Source organism: Mesoplodon densirostris, chromosome 2 (assembly GCF_025265405.1).
Source record: "Mesoplodon densirostris isolate mMesDen1 chromosome 2, mMesDen1 primary haplotype, whole genome shotgun sequence".
Lineage (NCBI taxonomy): Eukaryota > Metazoa > Chordata > Mammalia > Artiodactyla > Ziphiidae > Mesoplodon > Mesoplodon densirostris.
This window is the reverse complement of record NC_082662.1, coordinates 156,664,179-156,691,292: the sequence shown is the minus strand read 5'-3', so window position 1 is coordinate 156,691,292 and position 27,114 is coordinate 156,664,179. Positions and strand designations below refer to the sequence as shown.

The following is a 27,114-nucleotide window of genomic DNA, read 5'->3' as shown; positions in this document are numbered from 1 at the left end:
TGACTTTTAACAATAATATAGTTAATCATAATCACCTCACACTTAGCCTCTGTTTCTATGTTGCAGTAGTTATTCTACCTAGAATAAACAAGTTTACATACTAAAGTCATATGTGTGAGCTAAAGGCTAATATTAAGGAAAAATAACTTTTCCAGGAAAGGCATACAAGGAAGAAGTTATTTTACTTTTACTAAAAGAGTACTCTGTAACACAGAGGAACATTACTGTAGAGATTAATCAGAAGTGTTTATGTGCATTGCATTTTAAAAATCAGTAGTGTGGTTTCATTAAAGATACCCTAGGCTGGCCTTTTGAGAATCTCTCTATTAATAGGGCTATGTAAATTCTTAATCCTCTTTTTTGCTGTCATTATGTTGAGAATATAAAAATGAATAATTGAATGATAGAGTAACGTTCTTGAGAATATTATTTGGAAGAATTATTGGGGCAGAATCAGTGCCTTTTCTCTGCTGGAAACAGTGACTAAAAAGAAAGTGTGCAGGCTCCTGGTATTGTTATGAAGGTCATGCTCCTGGACTTTGTATAACTGCAGGGTATTTAAAGTTCCTGGTATCCTTGGAAACACAAACTGTTTGTGATACCAATTGGTGCTTGTGTTTCAATGATGTCACACAATTTACAGATCCACACAATGGATCTCTTGTTTGTGGACCTACAGAGGAGTTCAGATAGTTTTGGAAAAGCACCTGAAGAGAGAGAGAGTTTTCTCTGAGGCTTTAATTTTAAGAACCAGTGACAATCTTACTATCCATTCCTTAATCTTTTGAGTTTGGATTCAACTTTTTTTAAAAAGAAAAAATATCACCTGCTAAATTTCTTTTTATATGTGTGTATATCTATATCTATATAGATATAGATATATGTATATATAAAGATATATGTCTACATATATCTATATATATATATATTTGGCTACATTGGGTCTTCTTTGCTGTGCTCAAGCTTTCTCTAGTTGTGGTGAGCTGGGGCTACTCTCTTCGTTGTGGAGCACGGGCTCTAGGCGTGCGGGCTTCAGTAGTTGTGGCATGTGGGCTCAGTAGTTGTGGCGCACGGGCTTAGTTCCTCCGTGGCATGTGGGATCTTCCCGGACCAGAGCTCGAACCCGTGTCCCCTGCACTGGCAGGTGGATTCTTAACCACTGCGCCACCAGGGAAGCCCTAAATTTCTTTTTGTTTTACATTCTTGTGATTGCTTTTGAGGAGTATATACATGTTTTTGTGCTAATTGAAACATGTAGAGAGGCAGATGAGAATTAATTGCTCCTCTCAAGTTTAGCCATCAGCTGTGCAGTGGTAAGAGGCTTATAGAGCTGAGAGTATTTGAACTAATTGGTTGGAATAAAACAGTGCCATTAAAAAGATAATTTTCTTTTTTCTCCTCCCTCTCTTTCTCCCTCCTCCTTCCCCTCTCCTCCCTCTTCCCCTCCCCTCCTCCCTTTCCTCCCCTCCCCCAACTCCCCCCCCACCCCAGACGTAATTGGTAGGCTGACTTAAATGATGTACATTAATTTGACCAAACCAGTCCAAAAACAAGAATGTGTTTCTTCTCTTACATCCACTTCTGCTTATAATTGTTTCTATGGTCAAGTGGCTATAGGTTTATTGGCTCTTCCCTTGTAAAGTTTGCATCAGGAATGTTGTGTATATTCATGATGCAGTGATCTACGAGAACCTGTCCAATGATAACAGAAGCAAACCTGTGTAGTTTGTTTTTTTCCCCAGAATATTTCCATGGAAATATTTATTTATATATATCATATAATCCTGAAGATCATTCATAGTTTAAATTGTTTTTTCCCCTCATTTTTTTCAATATTTTTAGCATCAGTAGTTTTGAATTGGATTAAGAAACGACTCCATTATTTCAGATACATGATGTAAAAAGAATAATAAGAGCTTACATTTACTGAAGTCTTATAATATTCCAGACACTGTCTAAATGCTTGACATTGCTTATTTAATCCTCACACTTCCCTGTGAGGTAGAAACCATATTGTTCCCATATTAAAAGTAAGAAAACTGAGGGCCTGAGAGGTTAAATATCTTGACTAGAGTCTCACAGCTGGTAAGCCATGGGATTCCTTATCAAGCAGTCTTACGCAGAGTCTGTGCTCTTAACCGCTCGACCAATATGTTTCTCAATAAGTGACAGTAATGAGAGCTAATATTTACTAAGCCAGAATTTCTTCCCTGTGCCAGAAATTGAGAAATTATTCTCAGCTTTTTTTAGTGTGTTAACTTAATCAAATAACCTACGCTGGGGACATGGGTCTTGCCATGACTCTGAGCCTCACTGCCAAATTTCTGGCTTTAGTAGTCTCTTCTCAAAGATCTTTGTAAACAATTCAAATCTGCTGAAAATCAGGGTTGAGTTATGCTAAGCAGCTCTACATAAGAATCCTAGCCGAGGTCAGTATGTGCCAGGGCACTGTGAGTTAGTGTCACCTTCCTGTATATTGAAGTACTTTATTACTTATCTTCAAGGGGAAATTAAAACCTTAGAGAGTCATATGAGGAGTATAAGTTTCAACTCCATGTTCCAAATGCTATATATATATTAAAGCCTTATAGCTGGCATTTCTTTTTTGATTCCTAGGTTCTTTAAGTAGACTTGAACTAGTTAAAAATAGGTGGTTCCCTAGTAACAGGTGGTTTTCTAATTTTTTTTTTTTTTGGTTCTCTAACTATTAATAGAGGAAGTTAAGAATCTGTGGACTCAAAGTTAGCATTTCTATGCCACCCACACTCTGTACCACGATAGAGAAGTTGAATTATGGATGTATTGAAGTGCTTTAAACTTTGTTTTGTTTCTTGTCCATCAGCTTGATAATTGATCAACTTAAGTTTGGAGCTTGCCTTTAATCATTTTCTAATTTGGTAGTATCTAACTATATATTTTTATTGAATAAAGTTATTTTAAAATTTAATCTTTTTAAATTAATTTTATTGGAGTTAAAATTTAATCTTAAAGTAGTAGATGTATATAGTTACAAGTGGGTACTACAAGGATTGAAATGCAAAAGAGTGGCTAGCTTCCTTACACATTGCTGCAGCTGGTTTCTGTTCCATGCAGGCATCCACTTTCAGCTCCTTTAGAGCCTTTTTCTACTACTTACCTTCATATTTTAAAACAATTCACACATATTCATATGAAAATATAGATAGACTTACATAGTTTCAAACACTCTTTGTTTGGAACTATCTTCCACTTTTAATCTATTTTAAAAATTATCTCTAAACACACACACACATGCACACACACACAATACCATGATCTTATTCTCTTTTATAATTGAGAAAGGAGTATCAGAGAGGTTAAATCATTTGCCCCAAATCATAGAAGTAGTAAATAGCAGATTTGAATATAATCATCTGACTACACAGCTAAATTCATGTTCCATGTGAGTTAGATTTGTTCAAAATGGGACCATATAGTGATTTCCCCTACCTTTTTAATGCCCAAGTGGTTAATAATAATACTAACAAATAAACTTTTATTCTGTGCTTAGTATGTGCGAGGCATTTGTGAAGCACTTGATATGTATTATCTCATTTGAACCTCACAGAAATCCCTAAGAGAATAGTTGCTTTGTCATCCTTATTTTAAAAATGAAGAATTGAGGTTTACTTAGGTTGAGTAATTTGACCAAAGTCACACAACTTATAAACAGAAGATCTAGAATCTTTTTAACGATAATTTTTATTGAAATATAATGTACACAGAGAAAAGTGCACAAATCCTATAGCTTGGTGTATAGCTTGATGAATTTGCATAAAGACAACATACCTGAGTAACTTGGACCCTGCTGAAGAAACAGAGCATTACTAGAGTCCCAGGAACTCACTTATGTCCTTTCTCGGTCACTGTACATCCAAAGACTAACTATGATGCTGACTTTAATATTGTAGGTGAATTTTACATTTTTTAACTTTCCATAAGCCATTATACAGCTTTTATGTCTGAATTCTCTTGCTGAATATTTGTGAGCTTTATATATGGTGTTACATGTAGTTGTTTTTTCACTCTCATTGGTATATAATATTTCATTTTCTAAAATTTCACAATTTATCCATTCTGTTTGTGGTCATTTTGGATTGTTTCTAGTTTTTACTATTAAGACTAGTGCTTCCGTGTGCATTCTGACACGTCTTTTGCTGAATAAGTGTCCACATTTCTCTTGGGTATATATCTAGGAGTAGAATTGCTAGATATGTATATGTTCTGTTTTAGTAAATATTGTCAGTTTTCCAGAGTGATTTTACCAATTCACACTCCCACCTGCAGTTACTTTACATCCTCAACAACACTGTATCTTTTTCATTATAGCTATTCTGGTGGGTGTGTAGTAATATCTCACTGTGGTTTTAATTTGCATTTCCCTGATGATTAATAAAGTTGGGCAACTTTTTACATGTTAAGTGGACATTTTGATACTCTTTTTTATGAAGTGGTAGTCATGTCTTTTGCCCATTTTTCATTTGGGTGTCTGCCCCTTTCTTAACAGAATATATTGGTTTTCCTTACCTCTGTCCCCTTTTTCTGAGACATGAACTTCTGACTCTTCTAGTTTTTATTCTGGCGTTTATACATCTCTTTATTCTAAACAATATGCATATACTACTGCGTTTTTATTCATCAATTTTAGAGCTTTTTGTTGATTTTCTATTATGATAGGTGAGGATTAAGCTGTCATATACAGTCATCCCAACTTCCTTATCATAGTTATCTATATATATATATATATTTTTTTTTAAATCATTATTCAGTATTCCTTTTTTCTTTTCCATCTCTTTGTCTTTTTGTTCTGCTTTCTGGGATTATTTTCTGAACCTTATCTTCCACTTGTACTGTTGAATTTTGTTTTGTATTTTTTTCTATCATGTTTTTAATATCAGAAGCTCTTTTTAGTTCTATGAATGTTGTTTTTTATGAATAGTATCCTGTTTTTGTTTCATGGATGACATTACTTCTCATGTCTCTTTGAGGATAATGGTGGCTGTTTGGTTTTTTCCTCCTATATCACTTGTATCTCCTTCAAGTTGCCTTTTACTTTTTGTTTTGATCTCTATTTTCTCATGCTAGAGGCTTTCCTCTGATCTCTGGTAATCCTTGTTTGTCTGCTCCATATTAAGAATGGATTATAAGAAAATTGCCTGGAAGATCTGAGTATGAGGTTGGGCCTTGTCCACTGAGGGCTTTACCGTAAGGTGATCTGGGTGGGCTGTTTGTTGGGAGAGCCCCTTTGGTTAGTATCTTTGGTTCTTTCCTCTTGAGCTGATCTGATTCCCAAAGAGTGCTCTTCTGGTGAGTACAAGTCTATCTGCCTGTTATGAGAGTCAAATGGGGGGGTGAAGAGAACTTTGGAGGAAGCACTTCTAAGCATTCCTTGAACATTTCCAGGATGCTCTTCTCAACTGTGACAGTCACCCTTTAGTCCACCCCTTATTTTACCCTTCCAAGCAAGCAAACCTCTGTTCTTTTACCTGGGTTGGGGAGATAGTTACCCATTAAATAGTCAGAGACTCTTGGGACTCTGATTCATCTTTTTTTTTTTAATTGAAGTATAGTTGATTTATAATGTTGTGTTAGTTTCAGGTATACAGCAAAGTGATTATACATATATTTACATATTATATATATATTCTTTTTCAGTTTTTTTCCCATATAGGTTATTACAAAATATTGATATAGTTCCCTGTGCGAAACAGTAGGTCCTTGTTGTTTATCTGTTTTATATACAGTCATGTGTATATGTTACTCCCCAATTCCTAATTTCTACCCCTGCTCCCCACCCCCCACCTTTCCCCTTTGGTAACCATAAGTTTATTTTCTATGTTTGTGGGGACTCTCATTCTTAAATCAGTTTTACCCATTTCTTGTTTTAGACCACCGCTTCTCCCCATTGTGAGATACCTAGTGCTGGCCTATCCCTGAACTTTTTGAGGATTCTCTAGTATAAATTGGGTTGGTTCTTACCTTTTCTCAGTCTTATCTCAGGATTCAATTTTCTCAGGCCTGGTTAAGTTAGTTACCACTTGAATGTATTCTTTATAGCTTCTAAATTTTTACTTATTTCCTCTCTATTTCTGTTTTCTCTGACGTTGTGGATTATCATCACTGTCTCTACATATAAATATAAATTTATCTTTACTGTAGTTTCAGTGGGGTTTTGAGAAGGACTGAAATTATATGTTCAGTCTGCCATTTTATCCTAGTAGCTGCCATGTATTTCTTGAAATGAAATTTGAATAAGGCATTTGTGGACCTCTTGAAGTAATTCCGGGTTCTTTGTAGGCCAAGGTTAGAAGTCTTAGACCTAGATAGACAGATCCTAGCTTTTGACTGATTTTTTTTTTTCCTGATGTGACCCAAACTAAATTCATCAGCTTCTCCCTCAAACCTAATCTTCTTCCAGAATTCTTTTTTTTTTTTAACATCTTTATTGGAGTATAATTGCTTTACAATGGTATGTTAGTTTCTGCTTTATAACAAAGTGAATCAGTTATACATATACATATGTTCCCATATCTCTTCCCTCTCCAGTCTCCCTCCCTCCCACCCTCCCTATCCCACCCCTCTAGGTGGTCACAAACCACCTAGCTGATCTCCCTGTGCTATGCGGCTGCTTCCCACTAGCTATCTACCTTACGTTTGGTAGTGTATATACGTCCATGCCACTCTTTCACTTTGTCCCAGCTTACCCTTCCCCCTCCCCATATCCTCAAGTCTCAGTAAATGAAACCCCCATTCACCTCTTCACACAAATGCAAATCAGTGGTGTCACTCTCCTGTTAAAACCTTTCAGGGGCTTCCTTTCCTTCTTAGGATCAAGATCAACATCCTTAACTTGGTTTATAGGTCTCTGGGTGTTCTTGGCCTGGACTATTTCACCAGCCCCCTAACTCTGCACTTACCTTCTTGTTCCCCATACATCAGTCACATGGGCCTCCTTTTCAGATTGTTAGAGGAGCAGAACCACTTTTTTCCTCAAGGGCTTTTTGGGCCTGTGATTTCATTTGTCTGAAATGCTAATACTTATAGTCCTTTCCATACTGACACACCAGTAACCATGCTCCCAGCTGCAATAATGCGCCAGACTAAGTCCATAGCTCTCATTCTGTGCTCCCACAGCACCCTATACTGCTTCTTTATAGTGTGTATCATAATTGTTTAATTGTATGCTAATTGTACGGTATTTGACCCCTCAACTAAATTTAAATTCCGTGAGTTCAGTGGCTTGGTCTGTCTTGTTCACTGTTAGATCCCCAGCATTGACTACAGTGCTTTACACACAGTGCATAAATACATACTGAATTACAACCAAAACCAAATGAAACAAAAAAACAAGGAGAAGCTTTATGATATGCTAGAAAAAATCCTAGTTTATATATCAGACTAAATTCTAAGATAACTGTGCTAGATGTGTCACTTTGAACAAGTAATTTTATATCTGAGCCTCCTTTTATTAATCTATGAATTGAGGAAGTGTGATTTACTGACCTTCAAGATCTTTCAACTCTGATTTGTTTCCCAAAGGGTCTCCTTCTTCCTCTTCTATGCATTTCTTATCCTGTTGACCTTTATTTTTTACATTTCTTCTCCCACTTGATTCTCATCATTATTTGCTTCCCTATATTCTTTTTTTTCTCTTTACTGTCTATAATGTGAAATGTATCCCTCGATATCTGAACTCTCACCATTTAAATATTTGCTACGATCTCTTGGAAATTTTTAACTTAAAATTGACTGTTCACATTGAAATATCATTGAAAGAAACTTGCATGTATGTTCCGGCCAAAAACATTAAGTTGCACATTAATCTGAGTGAGAGAATATGGAGTAGACTATAGTCCGTGAATCAATTGTTTTCACAACAGGATTGTGTTTCATGATAATGTTGTTTAAAGGTTTCATGCAATCTAAATTATCTTTATCTTTTTTTAAATATCGTTTTTAAAAATAAGTTTATTTATTTATTTTTGGCTGCATTGGGTCTTTGTTGCTGCGCACAGGCTTCCTCTAGGTGCGGTGAACAGGGGCTACTCTTCGTTGCGAAGTGCAGGCTTCTCATTGTGGTGGCTTCTCTTGTCGCGGAGCACAGGCTCTAGGCACGCAGGCTTCAGTAGTTGTGGCACACGGTCTTCAGTAGTTGTGGTTCGCGGGCTCTAGAGCGCAGGCTCAGTAGTTGTGGTGCATGCGTTTAGTTGCTCTGTGGCATGTGGGATCTTCCTGGACCAGGGCTCGAACCCGTGTCCCCTGCATTGGCAGGCGGATTCTTAACCACTGTGCCACCAGGGAAGCTCCAATTATCTTTTAAGTTAATGGAAAAGCCTGTGAAAAGTAGGTGAGCCTCAGAGGATTAGAAAAGCTCTTATGTTAGGAAATGATAAAGGCTGAAAGACAAAAGACAAAAAGTTAAAAGATATAAACTTGGCTGTGCACATGTTCCGATGTACTATACATATGATTTTTACCTATTTGTGAGAAAAAATAAAATTATGAAAGTGATGTTAGTTTTTGAAACCTCATAGTTAATTTTATTTTGTTGTGCTATTTGCATTCATTATGCATCTTTAACAGATAATTGTTTCTTTACATTATAGAACACGTTTGCAGTAAAAAAGGAAAATGTAACTTGTATCCAATACCGTATATATGCGCAAATGTATTCACTAACAAGTTTTTTAAATATTAAATGATTCTGTATGTTTAGTTTTAATTTAGAAATTTTTGGTGGATTGTATAGGGGGGCTTAAGAATACTTAATATTGGGGGAAATTAATTGGGAGTTTTAGATGGGCTTGAACTGAATTGTTCTTTTTCCACTTAAAATCAGAGTATAGTCTCCGTTATGTGAAAATTTGCCATCCAACACATTTTCAGAAATGGACTAGATTTAGATAAGAGGGATGTGCGTTCTATTTGTGTTGATTGTATTGAAGAGAAAATGCGAAATGCTTCCTTTTACTGCTTTATAGTCTCATATTTTAGTTGTTTGTTTCCCCTTACTCATTTGAGGTCATTGGTTTTTTGATAACAAGAAAGGTTTTTCACCTCTCATGTAAGTCAGCTGAGTTGTGTCAGGACCTAGCTGACTGAATTGGCTTGGTGACTTAGCAGTGAGTGACTGATAGGATTCTTTAAAGAAGCCTGCACATATTATCTCCTTGATAGTTTTCACTGTAAGCTCAGTGATTTGTGGTTCAAACAGGTCACAATTCAGAAAAGATGCAAATTTAGGTCTGTGTTCTATTCCATTTGATACTGTGGAGAGAGGTAGAGCTATTAGAAAATTTTTTAATGCTGCCAAACTCTTGATAAGTTTTATTTTTTAACGCAGTCTGCCTTCTTCTACTCCCCTATAGTGAGATAATGACACAGTATTGGCAGTATAGCCAATTGTGAAAACCCCAGAAACTGATCTCTCAATAGTGGTAAGCTATTTACTTTTCTTTTTCCTTTCTCCTCTAAGAATCACATTCTTTTAAAAGCTCTACTTCTTTCCCTACAGCAGCTGCCCCTAAAGGAAAGCAATGAGATTCAATTCAAAAAGAGGCAGGCATGGGGGGTATATTAATATAGGAAGAGGTACTAAATATAACAAGAAGATTGAGTATTACATAGTGTTTGAGATTAATTCTTAGTATAGTTTGTTTTTCTATCAGTAACAGGAACATGAAATACAAAAAGGATCTTGAGTTTTGATCATTTATACAACACCATGGTTATGTTTTAAGTGCCAGACTTATATTTTCTTACACTTTTCTTAAATTTGCACAGTGCTTGACTGTTTAAGAAAACTTGCATATAGACCCCCTTTTTTTTCCTTCTAAGGATGAGTATATAAATGAATTATTTTATTTTGAGTATTTTCTGTTTTTCTGTTTAGGTAAGAGTATGAACTGTAGATGTGAGTGGTCTATTAGTATTGAAGAGCAAGCTGTGATTGACTGCCATTTGTCATCTTAAAATGGCATCATTAATAACATTCTATTCAGTTACCCAAACCATATAGTTGCTTTAGCTGTGCTTGACCCAATGTGGCAATTATGGGACTTATTTCTTCTAGTGCATATCTAAAAAGTGAAGGAAAATGAAATGATCTGCTCTGCCTGCTGTTGCATGGCACAAGTGATCAGGTGCAGTGCAAACTGTGTACTAGTGATGTGGAAGGGAGAAGCAAGGTGGAACCATGATAGGAATTGCTTCCCAAACTAAAATGAGTTCTTCTGCAAAGAAAAGTGTTACCTTTATCAAGGAATAGTTGATAAAGAATGTTAAGTCAGTCATGCCTTTAAGGAACTTATTACGTTGTTATCAGTTAAGTGTGATGGAGCAGCGTTAGAATAACCCCTGTGCTTTGCCCCTGGTGCTGCTGAGACTGAGAGTGAGGCAGCAGAAGGGCTGTTTGCAAACCTTAGGCTAAAGGAAATAATTCACCAGAAAGAAGAGTCATACGTTATCTCCTGCTTGTCTTCTCTTAAAAAGGGTGATGGTGAGCATAGGGGATTTCCTGACTAGCCACAAGTGATCCATTTTATGGAAAAAAAAAGACACAAACCTGTCTCTTAAGGGGAAAAAAACAACAGTATTTATTGACGATGATAAAATTTAAGATACAAAACAAAGATCAGTATTTTGGAAAACTTGAATCTGCCACATGGAGCTTGACAGCTTCCCAGTACTTAAAGACTTTTCTGATGATCAAGACTTTCTGAAGATTAATGAATGTGATTTTTTGATATTATGTAATGAAAAGTGTCAATGTTTGGAAGATCTGCAAAACTAAGTGGACCATTTTTTCCTAAATGATCAATGCAGAGTGCCCCAAAGTCATGCATATGGGCAAAAAGATCCACTCAAAGGGCAAGGTAGACCAATGATTTTTAACTTAACAGAGTATGAAAAGTTTATTGAAGTGGTGTCAAATTCCACAATTTACTTACTTTTAAGGAGCAACTGCTTGCCAGTTTTTGGTATAGTATTAGAAAATGTAAGCCACAGTTACCTGAAAATGCTATTAAAATACTCTTCCCTGGGCTTCCCTGGTGGCGCAGTGGTTGAGAATCTGCCTGCCAATGCAGGGGACACGGGTTCGAGCCCTGGTCTGGGAAGATCCCACATGCTGCGGAGCAACTAGGCCCGTGAGCCTCAACTACTGAGCCTGCGCGTCTGGAGCTTGTGCTCTGTAACAAGAGAGGCCGCGACAGTGAGAGACCTGTGCACCACGATGAAGAGTGGCCCCCACTCGCCGCAACTAGAGAAAGCCCACGCACAGAAACGAAGACCCAACACGGCCAAAAATAAATAAATTTTAAAAAAATACTCTTCCCTTTTCCAACTATATATCTGTGTGAGTCTAGATTTTCTACTGATACTTCAACCAAAACAACATAAAGCAAGAGATTAAAAGTTGAAACAGATACAAGAACCCAGCTGTCTTCTATTCAGCCAGATTTTAAAGAGATTTGCAAAACTTCAGTGTCACTCCTCTCACTAATTATTTTGTTTTGTTTGGAAAATAGTTGCATTTCATCAAAAATGTGTTATTTATGTTAACATTCAGTAGGTTTGTTATTGTTGTTAAATGAGTAAATATTTTTAAAATTTCTCAGTTTTAATTTCTAATATGGTAAATATTGATAGATATAACCCACATAAACAAAATTTCTTTGAAAACAAAATCTCAATTTTAAATGTCTAAAGGGATCATGAGATCAAAAAATTTTGATAATTACTAGTCTACTGGTAATATCCAGTCTCAAAGAAGCACTCTCCAATGGGATTCATTGAGTAACCGCTGATTCTTTTTAATGTTTCTAAAATTATTCAATTTTTGTAATAAGGTCAGCATCCAATATCCTTAGTATCCTTATAGGAATGGGACAGCGCAAATATAAATTTTTTTTCCAGTTTTGCTATTAAGATTCTTATTTTTAATTCTAAGGTAGTTATCGTATTCTGTAGTGAATTTTAGATACTAAATGTAATTGGAAGTCAGAAATTAGAAGTGTGTCACCAGAGCAGGAGAGAAAGAGGGTGGGAGGGAGGAAAGGAGGGAGGGAGGGGAGGACTGGTAGAATTGGTAAAGTGAAATAAGGCAATAATCTGAGTTTGTCCTGTTAATATAGTCTCAGTAAACAGGCTTTACAAGTGTACTATTAAACCTTCATTTAGCCATGGAAATGAGGACAAGATAGAATGAATAAATTAAATTTATAGGTTTAAAAAATTTATTTAAATTGTTACTTAAAGTGCCCTTCAAACCTTCATCCAGAAATGCTAAAAAGAACCAAAAAAAATCCTACTTATTCTGACTTCTTTCTTGTTTTCTTCCTTTTATGCATTCTTATAAAATGATCAAAATGTGGATAATAGAGAGTAGAAAAAAATGTGAAACTATAAAATTTATAACGTGGCTAATCAACCTCATAATTTAGACTGACAGAAAAATGTAAAATATAGAAGTATTGCTCCCTATTTCATTCTACCTTTAGCCCTGGAGAGGAGTAATTTGGGGTCCCCAATATGCTTTATGAGACATTGTCTTGTTTCACAATACCATGAAGAAACTAGGAACAAAGCTCCAGTTGGAGAAGGGGAGAGCATTAAAGGAGACTGTAAGAGAATTAACTCAGGATGACACAGGGAAGATAATTTAGGTTTTCTTAAATTCAGTGCTGATGCAGATTTATATTTTGTCAGGAAAACTGGGCTTCCTGCTGTAATACAGTTTCCTATATTATAATTTTATGGACAGAATCTGTCAATGTCTTCTTGCTCAGTGTGGATCATAAGATTACTATTCAGATTAAATTGCAGGGGGCAGTTTAGGTCACCTATGGCCAACTTACATAAGAAGGTTAGTCATTTGAATGAAAACTTGTCTAGGCCACAAAACCACCACATTTCTACATAAAGTAGGTGCATCCCTCTCTGTTGAAGTGGTCTTCGTATTTTACTCTAAAAATAGGCCTACATTGTGGTAAAAATCTAACCCATTTGTTTATCCAAATCATGTGAAGAAAATCAGCTTTGACATGGCTTTTAAGTTCAGGCAAGAATCTTTTATCTGTGTCAAAAATGATTGAGTCAGTTCTTTTAAAGCTTTTTGTGATAATTTTAGGAAAAATTGAAAGATAAAGAAAACTTTAAATTAATTTAAATGCTTGAAATAAAAGAGTTAAGGGGGATTCCCTGGTGGCGCAGTGGTTGGGAGTCTGCCTGACGATGCAGGGGACACAGGTTCATGCCCCGGTCTGGGAAGATCCCACGTGCCGCGGAGCGGCTGGGCCCGTGAGCCATGGCTGCTGAGCCTGCGTCCGGAGCCTGTGTCCACAACGGGAGAGGCCACAACAATGAGAGGCCCGTGTACCGCAAAAAAAAAAAAAAAAAAAAAAAGAGTTAAGGGTAGGGAAGAGAGAGTTGGCGTAGAATGGAGAAGCTATTGACGTAGCATGTACTGGTTGTGTGAGGTTCAGAGGAGATGGAAGCGGAAAAACAAGGGGAAAAAGGAAAAACAGTGAACTTCTAAGAATTAGTAACATGTCAAGCCAAGCCCTGGTAATGTTATTAGTTATTGAATTTTGAGTTATTTTGGAGGGTAGTTGATAAGTTCCCCAAGCGAGCAGAGCAACAAGTTTAGATAGACTTTTAGAGAGCAAAGAAGTTAAGCCAGAAGGAGTACTGAAGAGAATATGGGGCACATAAGGGGCTGCAAGAAGAGAGACATATACCTAATGCCCTAAGTATTAACTTCTTTACTTTCTACAGATCTCCAGCTATAGGTATGCATATTTGAATAATTATAGCATAAAAAATCTAAGAAATCATTTGAATTTCCTTGAAGTCAGTCAATACCAGGAATACCTAGCATCCTGTGATAAAAAGACTAAAAGTCCTTAGAAAGTAATAGTAATGAAGAGTCTCACCTAATAGGTAAAATGTGCTTATTAATTATTTACAACTCTCCTGCACTCATGGGTGTTTGTTTTCTAATTTCTTCAGTTTGAGGTGCTCCTCTAGTGTAATAATTAAATAATAATGAGTAATGTATTTTACTGTTTCCTGCAGTATATCCTGAGAGGAATTAGTCCTTCATGGCTAAAGAACTTTTAGTATATACTGAACTGTCATAAAAGCCTTACTCAATGGATCTAATGTGTACTTATGATTAAAATATGTTCCAAGTTTTTCAACAGCCCAAATGAACAAACAGTTCATATTAAAGAGTTTTTAAGTGATTTTTTTGGATCTGACCCCTAAAGCAAAGGTAAAAAAAGCAAAAATAAACAAGTAAGACTATATCAAACTAAAAACTTCTGTACAGCAAAGGAAACCATCAACAAGATGAAATGGCAGCCTTCTGAACTGGAGAAAATATTTGCAAATCATATATCTGATAAGGAGTTAATATCCAAAATATATGAAGAACTCATACAACTCAGCAAAACAAACACCCAAAACAGTCTGACTAAAAAATGGGCAGAGGATCTGAATAGACATTTTTCCGAAGAAAACATATAGATGGACAACAAGTATATAATAAGGTGTTGAACTTCCCTAATCATCAGGGAAATGCAAATCAAAACCACAATGAGATATCACTCACACCTGTTAGAATGGCTATTATCAAAAAGACAAGAAATAACAAGTGTTGGCAAGGATGTAGAGAAAACGGAAGCCTCATGCACTGTTGGTGGGAATGTAAATTGGTGCAGCCACTATGGAAAACAATATAGAGGTTCCTCAAAAAATTAAAATGGAACTACCATTCAATCCAACAATTTCATTTCTGAGTGTTTATCCAAAGAACATGAAAACACTAATTGGAAAAGATACATACAGTAGCCAAGATATGGAAACAACCTAAGTCTCCATTGGTGGATAAATAGAATACTACTCAGCCATTGAAAGAGATGAAATCTTGTCATTTACGACAACATGGATGGACCTTGAGGGTATTGTGCTAAATGAAATAAATCAGACAGAGGAAAACTAATACTGTATGACCTCACTTATATGTGGAATCTAAAAACCAAAACAAACAAACAAAACAAAACTCAGAGATTCAGAGAACAGAATGGTGATTTCCAAGAGGAAAGGGGTGGGTGGGTGAGGGGGTGAAAGGTTTCAAGAGGTACAAATTTCCACTTATAAGTCATGGGGATGTCAACTGTAGCATGGTGATTATAATATTGTAGTGCATATTTGAAAGTTACCAAGAGAATAAATCTTAGAAAGTTCTCATCAGAAGAAAAAAAAAATTTTTGTAACTTTTTATGGTGACAGATGGTAATTAGACTTATTGGGGTCATTATTTTGCAGTGTATACAAATACTAAATCATTAAGTTGTACACTTGAAACTAGTATAATGTTACACGTCAATTATACCTTAATAAAAGAAAAAAAACTAAAGTAACAGGAAATGAGATGTTTAGAAGAGTTGAAACATTTAACTTTGATATTGTGTGCCTCCACCTTTAAGAGACATGATGGTAATATGTTTAGATCTTTCCTTGAGGAAATTGCCTTCTATGTTTTTAAGATCTTACTGGCCTCTAGTGGTAATATGATGCTGTAGTTTAACCATTTCTAAATCTTACAACTGACTAGAAATAAAGTTATTTTGAAGACATAGGCTGCCAATAACTCACTCCTTCAGTACTGGATCAACAGCACTCTTGAGTGTACATGCAATATCATCTTCTTCCTAAAGACTGTCTATCTTTTGTTCTTGTCTCTGAGTCACGCCCACCTCTTTCTTTTGAATGATACTAGTTTTGCTCTGAAGTGACCTCCCATTATTTTAGTGCATGCACAGTGGTGATTACTGTGTCAAGTTTGTACTAACAATTCTTCCTAGTGTCTCAGCCCTCTTTTCTACAGACTATGGGGCAAAATTTTCCCTCTGTATATAACTTTTTATTTTCTTCAGAGGAATTTAAGTTTTCAGTTTACCATTTAGATTTATGTTTAGACCTCCTTACTTTGATTTTGAAGAATCTTACATTTGAACTACGAGTTTACCAAACACGGCAATGATTTGTCACTTTTGTTTTTTGTGTTTGTCATACAGATGTGAAAGGGCCACCTACCCATCGTCTGTCTTGTGGCCAGTCACCCTACACCGACACAACAAGATGGGAGCGGAAGTACTGCATCCTCACAGACAGCCAGCTGGTGTTGCTCAACAAGGAAAAGGAGGTGAGGTGGATATTATGAGAAAAGCTACTTCCCTTTTCTGACCAAATTCCTGAAATAATCTAGTTTTTATTTGCATCTTGATGAGTTGCATTTATGAAAATGGAGACTTTATGAAGGATACACTCTAAGTGGGTCTCAGGGGCTGCTGATGTCATCATGATGATATGTGACTGCCGCAAAGGTGTGACGTCAACAAGACAGGGCTGGATTTTCATTAAGGAATAGTAAAAGAGATATTGAGTTGAGTAATTTGGAATGAGAATGGGTTGGATTGTGTAGACCTGGCCCTGCAAGTGGTCCAGAGAGGCTATGGGAAATTATATCAGTCTAGCTCTTTGCAAGTAACAAATAGCACAGTCAGCAGATAAATTGAAAGAGGTTTAACGAAGGGACTATACAGAGGCATGGGCAGCATAGGGGACTCATCAGAGGGGGCAAAGTACCCATGAACTGGCAACAGCAGAAAGCAGTTGTCACCCTAGACCTTCAGGGCAAGGGAAGGGAGCAATGTTTCTGGAACCCAGAGAACTGTAGTTGCATGAAAAGGCTGCATAACAGTTGCTATGGCTATACACGAAAGAACACAGCCTCTACCAAAACAAAAATGGCCAGCAGGGAGGAAGCAAGGGACAACCGACACACCAGGTCTCTTTCCTGCTTTCTGATTTCTTGCCAGTGTTACCTACTGGCCAAACCTAACTTGAAGCCAAAGGAAAAGATTGCTTTTGATGTGTTCTGTAGAGATTTGTTTCCTGAAGCACAGCAAGGGAGAGAAGGGCAGAGAGTAGATCTGGAGAGGCAGACAGAATGTAATTAGTACAGACATCTAGTTCTAGGTAAACTTTCTGTCCCTCTAAGTGAAAAAACCCTTGAACTTATCATATACTATTACTACTTTACTCCTCAAACTATTATAGTGTACAAATCCTTCCACATCCAAATAATTCATTTGCTTATTGGTGATGTATTGGATAGTTGACTTGGTAAGGCCAAAAAACCATCCTACTCCCGAGCTCCACAACATAAAAAAATTAGTATGATCTTGACAAGAAGAGGGATAATGGGAGGGAAGGAGAAGAAGAGATCTCAGTCAATGAAGGAGAAAGATTAATTGTCAAAAATATATATAAATAACTAGAAAGCTGTAGGTAGAATATCAATTTCATAAGCCATCCCTCTGGAAAAGTTAGTTCAGAGGAAGCAGTGCGCAAAAAACACATTTCTTAATTCTAGTCTGTGGATCTCTACCTCCCTTTTCTCTTCTCTCTCTCCTCCCCCTCTGTCCCTTTTCTTTTGCATCTCTTCTCTTACTCAGCATTCTTTAACATCGTAAAGGCAAGTTCATAGCAATAAAGCAATTTCAGTTTCTTCTTTTATTTTCATAGGCAATTCTTACTTGCAAGGGCCTGGCTAATGTGCCCTCTATGAACTTCGTTATTCTTTTTCTCCAACCATTGAAAAATGTCCCTTACTTTTATTACCATCTCCCTACCCATGACCCTTTTCCAGTATTGTAATATAATTAAACTTAATTTTATTAAAATAATTCAATAAAGGTGAGCCCTTTCTGGAACAGTATAGTACATGTTGCTTTGTTTCTATTAAGTAGATACATAATAAAAATTGGTAGAGTGAATATTAGTGTAGAATATTTCTAATTATCCAATTTGAATAGACAGATAATTTAACATGCGCATTTAAACCAGTTGACTCTGTCAGCAGTCTTTTATCAGAGCTGTTAATAAGGAGTGATATGAACATATCATCTGCCAGCTTTTTGCCCTTACCTACATTTTATTCAATTAGTAATGTAAGAAATTAAATAGCCTAAAGATAGATAGCATAAGGTCAAGAGCATTCCTTATCTAGAACCAAGATATAATACACGGATTAAATATTACTGATCAATTGAGTAATCCAGGCTTAGGCTCCCTTTAGTCCCATAAAATAACTGTCCATGATGAATGATTTCTAAAACAATTTCTTATGTACTTTATCGCTTTTTATGCCAGCCATCAAGAGTAGCCCTAGACATCTGGGTAACCCCTCATTTTCTCATCTACATATTGCTCTGTAAATCCTCTTTTCTGTCCCTGCCTTCCACTCATCCTTTCCCACCTCTTGAAACCCTTTGTCTATGCCCTCTGCAACTCACAGTCCATCATCAACCAAATCAGCTATTTCTTTCACCCCTTTTCTGAAGCAGTTCCTTAACTTCTTGGTCTCATGAGAACCTGTAGCTTTCCTGAGGACACTGTCATCTGTGAAGTCCTGTCAAGTGATGGCTGTTTTTTTCCCACAGCCTTCATACCATGCTGCCTGTAGTAGGCATCCTTCTCCTTTCATGGCTGCTTCCTGTCTATTCTCCCTCATTTTCCCTATAAAGCCCAGACTCTTGAGTCCCATGTTGTAGTCATCTTCCAGCCCCACCCCTGGCCCCCGTCATTTCTTGTTGATTTTAGCTTCTGGTTCATTATCATTATTTCCAGCACTACTCCAGCCTTAACTTGTGAGGATTCCCATATCTGCAGAGATGAATCTTTCAACACACTGGCTGTAAGTTCCTTGAACTCCTCTCCTCCAAGAATCTTTTCCTCTACCCTGCCTCATTGCTACAACTTCTCAATATTCTCAATTGTGTGCATCTTACTGTCTGACCTCCTATCTTTCTAGCTCATCCCTTTTTCCAACAATTTTTCAATCCTTTGGGACCTATGGGCCATTGATCCTGTCACCTTTTCTGCCCCTCATACCTCTGATATCCTCTCTTCCCTCTTCTCCCAGCTTGAATTCCATGGTCAGTCATTTTCATATTTGCATACTATTTCCTTGCCCTTTTTTTGCATCATCATACTCACTTGGCAATGTGATAGGTCAGTTAAATCCTGCTCCTCATCTATCCTGCCCTGCTTCCATGCAGCATAATGTGTCTGGAGAAAATCACTCCACCCTGCTGACAGTCTTTAAACTAATGGCTACAAATCTCATGTGAGCCTCTAATGCTGCTTGGCAATCACAAAACATTTCCTAGTCCAATTACTTTCCAACTCTACTGGACTAGTACTTCTCAGTTCATGCATGGTAAAGGACCAAGTTTTCCCCTACCTCATCATGAACAATAAAATACAATAATGTGAATTGTGAAGAAAAATGAAGTTTTAAAAAGACAAAAGTCTAAGTCCAAATTTTTTATTAGATTGAACAAAAATGAAATTACAGTTCAATAATAATCATAACATAGGGAAAGAAGGAATAGAATTACAAAAATTGTACATGTTCATAGAGAGTGTGCTGTACAATGAGATGAATCCACTGATCACACCAGGCACAATTCTCAATTTCTGTGTTGCTAACTTGTTTATTGTGGACCATTAACAGTTTGCAGAACAGCACAGGACCTTGCACCACACTTGGAGTAGCACAATCCAGGATGATTTCTAAGATGATTTTTTCATGCTTCCTCTTCTACTATAATTCCTTGTCTATTACCCTCACTTATAGCTGATTACTTTGCTGCTTATTTCACTGAGAAAATTCAGCCAGTCAAAAGAGAACTCTTTTACCATGTCTACCCATCCACCAACAACTATTTCCTTTTACTCTGATTTCCCTCTTTTCACTGTGGTTGGATTGCCTACAGTCCAACTGTCAGCCCCTCCCCTTGTGCCCATTCTTGCCTATTCAAGGATGTATCAATAGCAGTTCTCCCTTACCTCTTTTACATCTTCAACTCTCTGCTCTCTGCTAGATCGTTCCCATCAGCATGCTATTATTTCTCCCATCTTAAAAGAAAAAATGAGCCTGCATTAATCTCACTTTTACTGCCAGTTACCACCCCTTTCTTTGCTTCCCTTACCAGCAAAAATTCTTGAAACTTCTAAACTCACTGTCTCTAATTCTTCTCCTCTCATTCTCTCTTAAACCTACTTCATTCATACTCTGACCTATACCACCTTGTGAAAATTGCTCTTGTTAAGCTCATGCACTGGTGACCTCCACATTGCTAAATTCAGTGGTCAGTTCTCACTTCTTGTCTTACTTAATCTGTTAGTGGCATTTAATGCAGTTGATCACTCACTCCTTCTCCTAGAACCACTTTCTTCACTTGGCTTCCATGACACTGTGCTGTCTTAGTTTTCTTCCTGTCTTTCTGGCAGTTTCTTCTGAGTCATCTTTGCAGATTTCTCTTCTACTCTCCAAATCTCAACAGGAGAGTGCTACAGAGTTCAGTCCGTGGACCTCACTTCTTTAGGAATCTTATCCAATCTTATGACTTCAAATACTCTCTAAAGCTGATGACCTTAATTTTTTATCTCAAGCCTACACAATCTCTATTCTCTAGACTCATATATCCATCTGTCCATTATACACCTCTACTTGGATATGGCTTCATCACTGTTTTAAGCACATCAGGCATGTTCCTGCCTCAAGACCTTAGCCTTGGCTTTTCCCTCAGATATTTGCATGACTCACTTTCTCACCTCCTTCAACTCTTTGGTTGCATATCACCTGCTCAATAAGCCCTACTCTGACAACTTATTCAAAATTGCAACCCCTCTCTGTATCTCCATTCAGAACTTCCGATCTAATTACCTGGCTGTATTTTTTTTCCCCTATAGCATTTACTACCTTCTAAAATGCTATATAATTTATTTATTATGTTTATTGTCTCTTTTCTCTTATATAAGCTTTTAGGGCAGGGATATTGTCTGTTTTTTTCAGTGCTATATCCCTCAGTGCTTAGAACAGTTCCTGACACATAAGTAAATTCTAACAAATATTTGTTGAATAAATTTTGAAAAAGCCAAATTATAAACTTTGATTCCTGAATATCCATTTTTTAAATTTAAGTTTGAGAGGAGACGAACCTTCTATCTTTTCTTTTTTATGTGATAAATCTTCCCACAACAAGAGGTGTAATTACATATTTTTTCTAAGACTGGATAATAAAAGAGGGGAAAAATAATCCATAAGATGCTTTTCCGTTGTTGAATATGAAATTCCATCTTTATTTATTGAGCATCTGTTATGTGTAAAGTATTGTGGTTGCAGAGATGCAGTTTGTTGGGAACACATTGAGGTAAATTAAAAGTTAAACTGTTTGGAACTAGATACAGAGGTGGTGGTTGCACAGCATCATGAATGTACTAAATGTCACTGAATTATTCACTTCACAGTGGCTAATTTTATGTTACGTGAATTTCACCTCAATACAATTTTTAAAAAAAGATTATTACATTACCACAAGGGAAAGATTAACTAAGATATTGCCTGGGGTGGGTTATTGTTTAAAGTAGAGAATGCCAAAAAAGTATCTACAGATAAATTTGTGATTGAGCCATGTCTTTAGGGACAAATAGAAGCTCACCTGGAGGAAAAGAAGGGAAGGATATTCCATGTATATATAAAGATACAAAGTCAAGGAACATCTTATATCTCTTTGGCAAACTGCAAAATGTTCCGAATTCTTGGAATATAATTTGCAAGAGGAAAAATGATAGCTGGCAAGAGCTGAATAATAAAGTGCCTTGAAGGCCATGCTAAGGAATTTGGACTTTATTCTAGAAATTATTTGAACCATGGAAAGGTATGTAACAGGGCAATGACATCATCACATTTGCTTCTTAGAAAAGTAACTCTGTTGATCACGTGGAAAATTGAGTGAAAGGGATCAGAAGGAAATAGATGAGTTATGTTATTGCAATAGACCAGGTAAGGGATGACAAGTTTACGCAGCATTTAATGCCCTGAGACAGGTAGGTTCTACCACTATAAGTTGGAGAAACTGGATTAAATCTCTAGGATAAGAAAATGTTAAGGCATTGTTATACCTGCTACTTGAATTTTATTTAATATTCTGTTAATTTCATGATAGGAAAAGTTTAGAAATACTTTTTTTGTGTGTGTGTGTGGAAGGACCAGAATACGCTGTCACTCTTTTTACCTTCCACCCACACTATCTTGAAGAATATAACTCTTATCTTTGGAGTTTTGCGTTGAACAGTTTAGAATTCCTTGAAACAAGGAGTTTAAGGAACTTCCTGCTAAAATTATCTTAAAAAGCTGTCTTAAACCTTAATCAGCTAATCACAGGGGTGTTTATTGCTGTATTAATAAGATCAATTAAGAGGGTTCTGTAAGGGTTTAAACTGAATCCTTAGCCAGGCACTGTTGGAATGTGGGAGGATTATATTAGTCTAGTATCACTCATGTATTCACTGTGTGGGATCTTTTAATGCTCTCTCTTAACTCTGCATGTTTCCTGTCAGAAATGGGGAAAAGTTTGCTTGGGCAATGTACATGGGAAGAGTGTTAAGTATATTAGTTACCAAAATGGGAATGTAACAGAAGAGTAGATCTGGGCAGAATGCTGAAAGAGGTGCCAGGAGTATCACCTTGAGAAATGATTCACTGATTCAGTAAATTGCTTCATGCAAATTGTGCCAAATAGACATTGCTTATGTGTTATGAATTTACTTCCCTGTCCGGATGCCAGGATAGGCCCCAGCTGGCTTGGCACCAACCCGTTCAAAGAGGACGTAGGAGGCCATTTGAATTCCATTTTGCTTGCAAGAGATAAGGCCAAGTAAACTAGAGATTAAGGAGTTGAGGGAAATGGTAGAGAAGATAATCATGAACTCTCCAGGGTGCAGCCAGTATAAAAATACAAAAGAAAGCTGAATTTGTGAGTTCCTTTCTTTTGGCAATAACAAGGCATTAAAATGGTAAATGTGGCTCCTTTTTTCTTCAGTCAGACTCTACTTTCTGTATTTGTAATTTTAAAAGCTTGATGCTAGTGTAAAGGCAGCAAGGTAGTAATAATGCAATTTCAAAATATTTTTAAATATTTTTCATGATTTTGGAAAACAGTATTTACACTCAGATATATTGATGAAAATAGCAGTTAGGCTTTGTGCAAACAGCTAAAATCAAGTGTTATTTATCCTGGGGTTAACTACCCATGGCATATTTCATTCAGAACTACTTTCAAGTTATTCAGCAGATACATAATGTGCCCCTGTATGTGAATTCACTGTTAGGAGTTACAAAGAATAAGACACAATTCTTTCCCCTCTCCCCAGTACCAAATTTAGTTGTGGGAACAGGAAAAATGATTTTAAAATGGCATTTGATAAATAGCACAAGTAAACTGGATAGAATAAAAGAAAGAAATCCATTTATTCTAAAGCACTGTAGTCTCTGTCATTAAGATGCTATTGACAATGGGCAATTACCAAAGGAAGCTTAAGAAAGAAAGGGGATCAAAGTTATGTGTTATGAATATTAATCTGTAAGATATATTGGAAGAGGGAAAAGTAGGAAGGAGACAGACCAATTACAAGACTACTGTTCCTCTGATCTAAAAACTTGAATTGTTTCCCAGTGCTTCCTGAATTATTCATGGCCTGATATTAAAGCCTTCCCATGCGGTTATAATATATTTTGGTGTTCTCCCACTTCTCCTCCTTAAGAGGCTCTAGCTAAATTGGCCTACTCCTGGTTCCAAATACAGTAAAAAAATAGTATGCGTACCAACTTCTTGGCTGATGTTATGTTATTTCCTTTGCCTAAAATGGCCCCCATCTCTACCCATCAAATATTCATTTATTCATTTGTGAGTTGGAGCTATTTTAAGGTTTGGAGATTGACTGGTAAGTTAAGCTGTTAACTTATGTGGAATTAGTTGCACAAATGAATAATTATGATTCCATGTATAAGTATACTGCCAGAGAAAGATCTGTTATTGGAGGAACCTCAGGGAGTGTACCTTAACCTCCCTTAGGGAAATGATAGAAAGGAAGGTTCCTGGAAGAAGCAATGCCTGTCCTAAGCCATAGGATGGTTAGGAGTTTACCTTGCAAGTATAGAATAGAAAAGAAAGTGAGGGAAAATATTTCAGGCTGAGAGAACAAACTAAGCAAAGGCACTGAACTACAACATAAGGAATATTTTAGGGAAATGCAAGCAATTTGGTGTTCCTACTATGTAAAATCTAAAGCTGGTTACTTATACAGTGGCCAGATTGTGGAAAACCTGGTATACTATATCAGGGAAATTGCACTTGCTCTGTAAGACATTAGTTTCAAAACACTCTTTTAGCAGAACAACGCCTTTTGTAGAAAAGCTTATGTAGAAGCCCTGTACAACAGATAAACTCTGAATTATGCTCTGGTTGAAGCAGAGGGATATGTCCCTTGTCACATGCACACACAAACATACCATCACTTCTTTGAAAAACACTGCAAAGGAGAGCAACTGAAGGCCTTTAAGTCTCAGAATGACTGGTAAGTTAAGCTGTTAACTTATGTGGAATTAGTTGCACAAATGAAAAATTATGATTAATTACGATTCCATGTATAAGTATAGTGCGAGAGAAAGGTCTGTTATTGGAGGAATCTCACGGAGATGTACCTTAAATGATTATAATTGCATTTTAGAAATATTCTGGTAACTATGTAAAGGATAGATTTAAGGGGCAGAATATCACCAATGAAGAGACTGTATTAGTAGTTTGGGTAAGAGAGAATAAGAGGCTTTTGACACCAGCTGTGATGGCGTAACTGGTACAAGACTAGCCCTCCCATTGCAAACAAAATAAGACTGGACCAAAAATATATATATACCAGCCAGAGATTGGTTCAAGATGGTGGAGTAGAAGGACACGCACTCACTCCCTCTGGCAAGAGCACCGGAATCACAACTTAACTGCTGAACAGTCATCGACAGGAAGACACTGGAACTCACTAAAAAAGATACCCCACATCCAAAGACAAAGGAGAAGCCACAGTGAGATGGTAGCAGGGGTGCAATCACAATAAAATCAAATCCCATAACTGCTGGGTGGGTGACTCACAAACTGGAGAACACTTGTACCACAGAAGTCCACCCACTGGAGTGAAGGTTCTGAGCCCCACGTCAGGCTTCCAACCTGGGGGTCCGGCAACGGGAGGAGGAATTCCTAGAGAATCAGACTTTGAAGGCTAGTGGGATTTGATTGCAGGACTTCGACAGGACTGGGGGAAACAGAGACTCCACTCTTGGAGGGCACACACAAAGTAGTATGCGCATCAGGACGCAGGGGAAGGAGCAGTGACCCCACAGGAGACTGAACAAGACCTACCTGCTAGTGGTGGAGGGTCTCCTGCAGAGGCGGGGGTGGCTGTGTCTCACCATGAGGACAAGGAAACTGGCAGCAGTTCTGGGAAGTACTCCTTGGTGTGAGCCCTCCCAGAGTACGCCATTAGCCCCACCAAAAAGCCAGGTAGGCTCCAGTGTTGGGTCGCCTCAGGCCAAACAACCAACAAGGAGGGAACCCAGCCCCACCCATCAGCAGACAAGCAGGTTAAAGTTTTACTGAGCTCTGCCCATCACCACTCTCTCCCATCATAAAACTTGCACAAGCCTCTTATATAGCCTAATCCACCAGAGGGCAGACAGCAGAAGCAAGAAGAACTACAATCCTGCAGCCTGTGGAACAAAAACCACATTCACAGAAAGATAGGCAAGATGAAGAGACAGAGGGCTATGTACCAGATGAAGGAACAAGATAAAACCCCAGAAAAACAACTAAATGAGGTGGAGATAGGCAACTTTCCAGAAAAAGAATTCAGAATAATGATAGTGAAGATGATCCAGGACCTTGGAAAAAGAATGGAGGCAAAGATCGAGAAGATGCAAGAAATGTTTAACAAAGACCAAGAAGAATTAAAGAACGAACACCCAGAAGAATTAAAGAACAAACAAACAGAGATGAACAATGCAATAACTGAAATGAAAACTACACTAGAAGGAATCAATAGCAGAATAACTGAGGCAGCAGAATAACGGATAAGTGACCTGGAAGACAGAATGGTGGAATTCACTGCCGTGGAACAGAATAAAGAAAAAAGAATGGAAGGAAATGAAGACAGCCTAAGAGACCTCTGGGACAACATTAAACGCAACAACATTCGCATTATAGGGGTCCCAGAAGGAAAAGAGAGAGAGAAAGGACCTGAGAAAATATTTGAAGAGACTATAGGCAAAAACTTCCCTAACATGGGAAAGGAAATAGCCACCCAAGTCCGGGAAGCGCAGAGAGTCCCAGTCAGGATAAAGCAAAGGAGAAACACGCCAAGACACATAGTAATCAAATTGACAAAAATTAAAGATAAAGAAAAATTATTAAAAGCAACAAGGGAAAAATGACAAATAACATACAAGGGAACTCCCATAAGGTTAACAGCTGATTTCTCAGCAGAAACTCTACAAGCCAGAAGGGAGTGGCATGATATATTTAAAGTGATGAAAGGGAAGAACCTGCAACCAAGATTACTCTACCCTGCAAGGATCTCATTCAGATTCGAAGGAGAAATCAAAAGCTTTACAGACAAGCAAAAGCTAAGAGAATTCAGCACCACCAAACCAGCTCTACAATAAATGCTAAGGGAACTTCTCTAAGTGGGAAACACAAAAGAAGAAAAGGACCTACAAAAACAGACCCAAAACAATTAAGAAAATGGTAATAGGAACATACATATCTATAATTACCTTAAACGTGAATGGATTAAATGCCCCAACCAAAAGACACAGGCTCGCTGAATGGATACAAAAACAAGACCCATATATATGCTGTCTACAAGAGACCCACTTCAGACCTAGGGACACATACAGACTGAAAGTGAGGGGTTAGAAAAAGATATTCCATGCAAATGGAAATGAAAAGAAGGCTGGAGTAGCAATACTCATATCAGATAAAATAGACTTTAAAATAAAGAATGTTACAAGAGACAAGGAAGGACACTACATAATGATCAAGGGATCAATCCAAGAAGAAGATATAACAATTATAAATATATATGCACCCAACACAGGAGCACCTCAATACATAAGGCAAATGCAAACAG

The 27,114-nt window shown here is 37.2% G+C and overlaps 1 protein-coding gene across 5 annotated transcripts in view; it reads left to right on the top strand.

Moving 5' to 3' along the window:
• Positions 1-27,114, top strand: part of RASAL2 (RAS protein activator like 2) — a 381,568-nt gene that overhangs the window by 175,812 nt on the left and 178,642 nt on the right. For all 5 annotated transcript variants that reach the window (XM_060091210.1, XM_060091208.1, XM_060091209.1 and 2 more), the window contains exon 2: positions 16,101-16,228. In XM_060091210.1, coding sequence (XP_059947193.1) covers positions 16,101-16,228 — 128 coding nt within the window. The remainder of the gene's footprint in view (positions 1-16,100; positions 16,229-27,114) is intronic.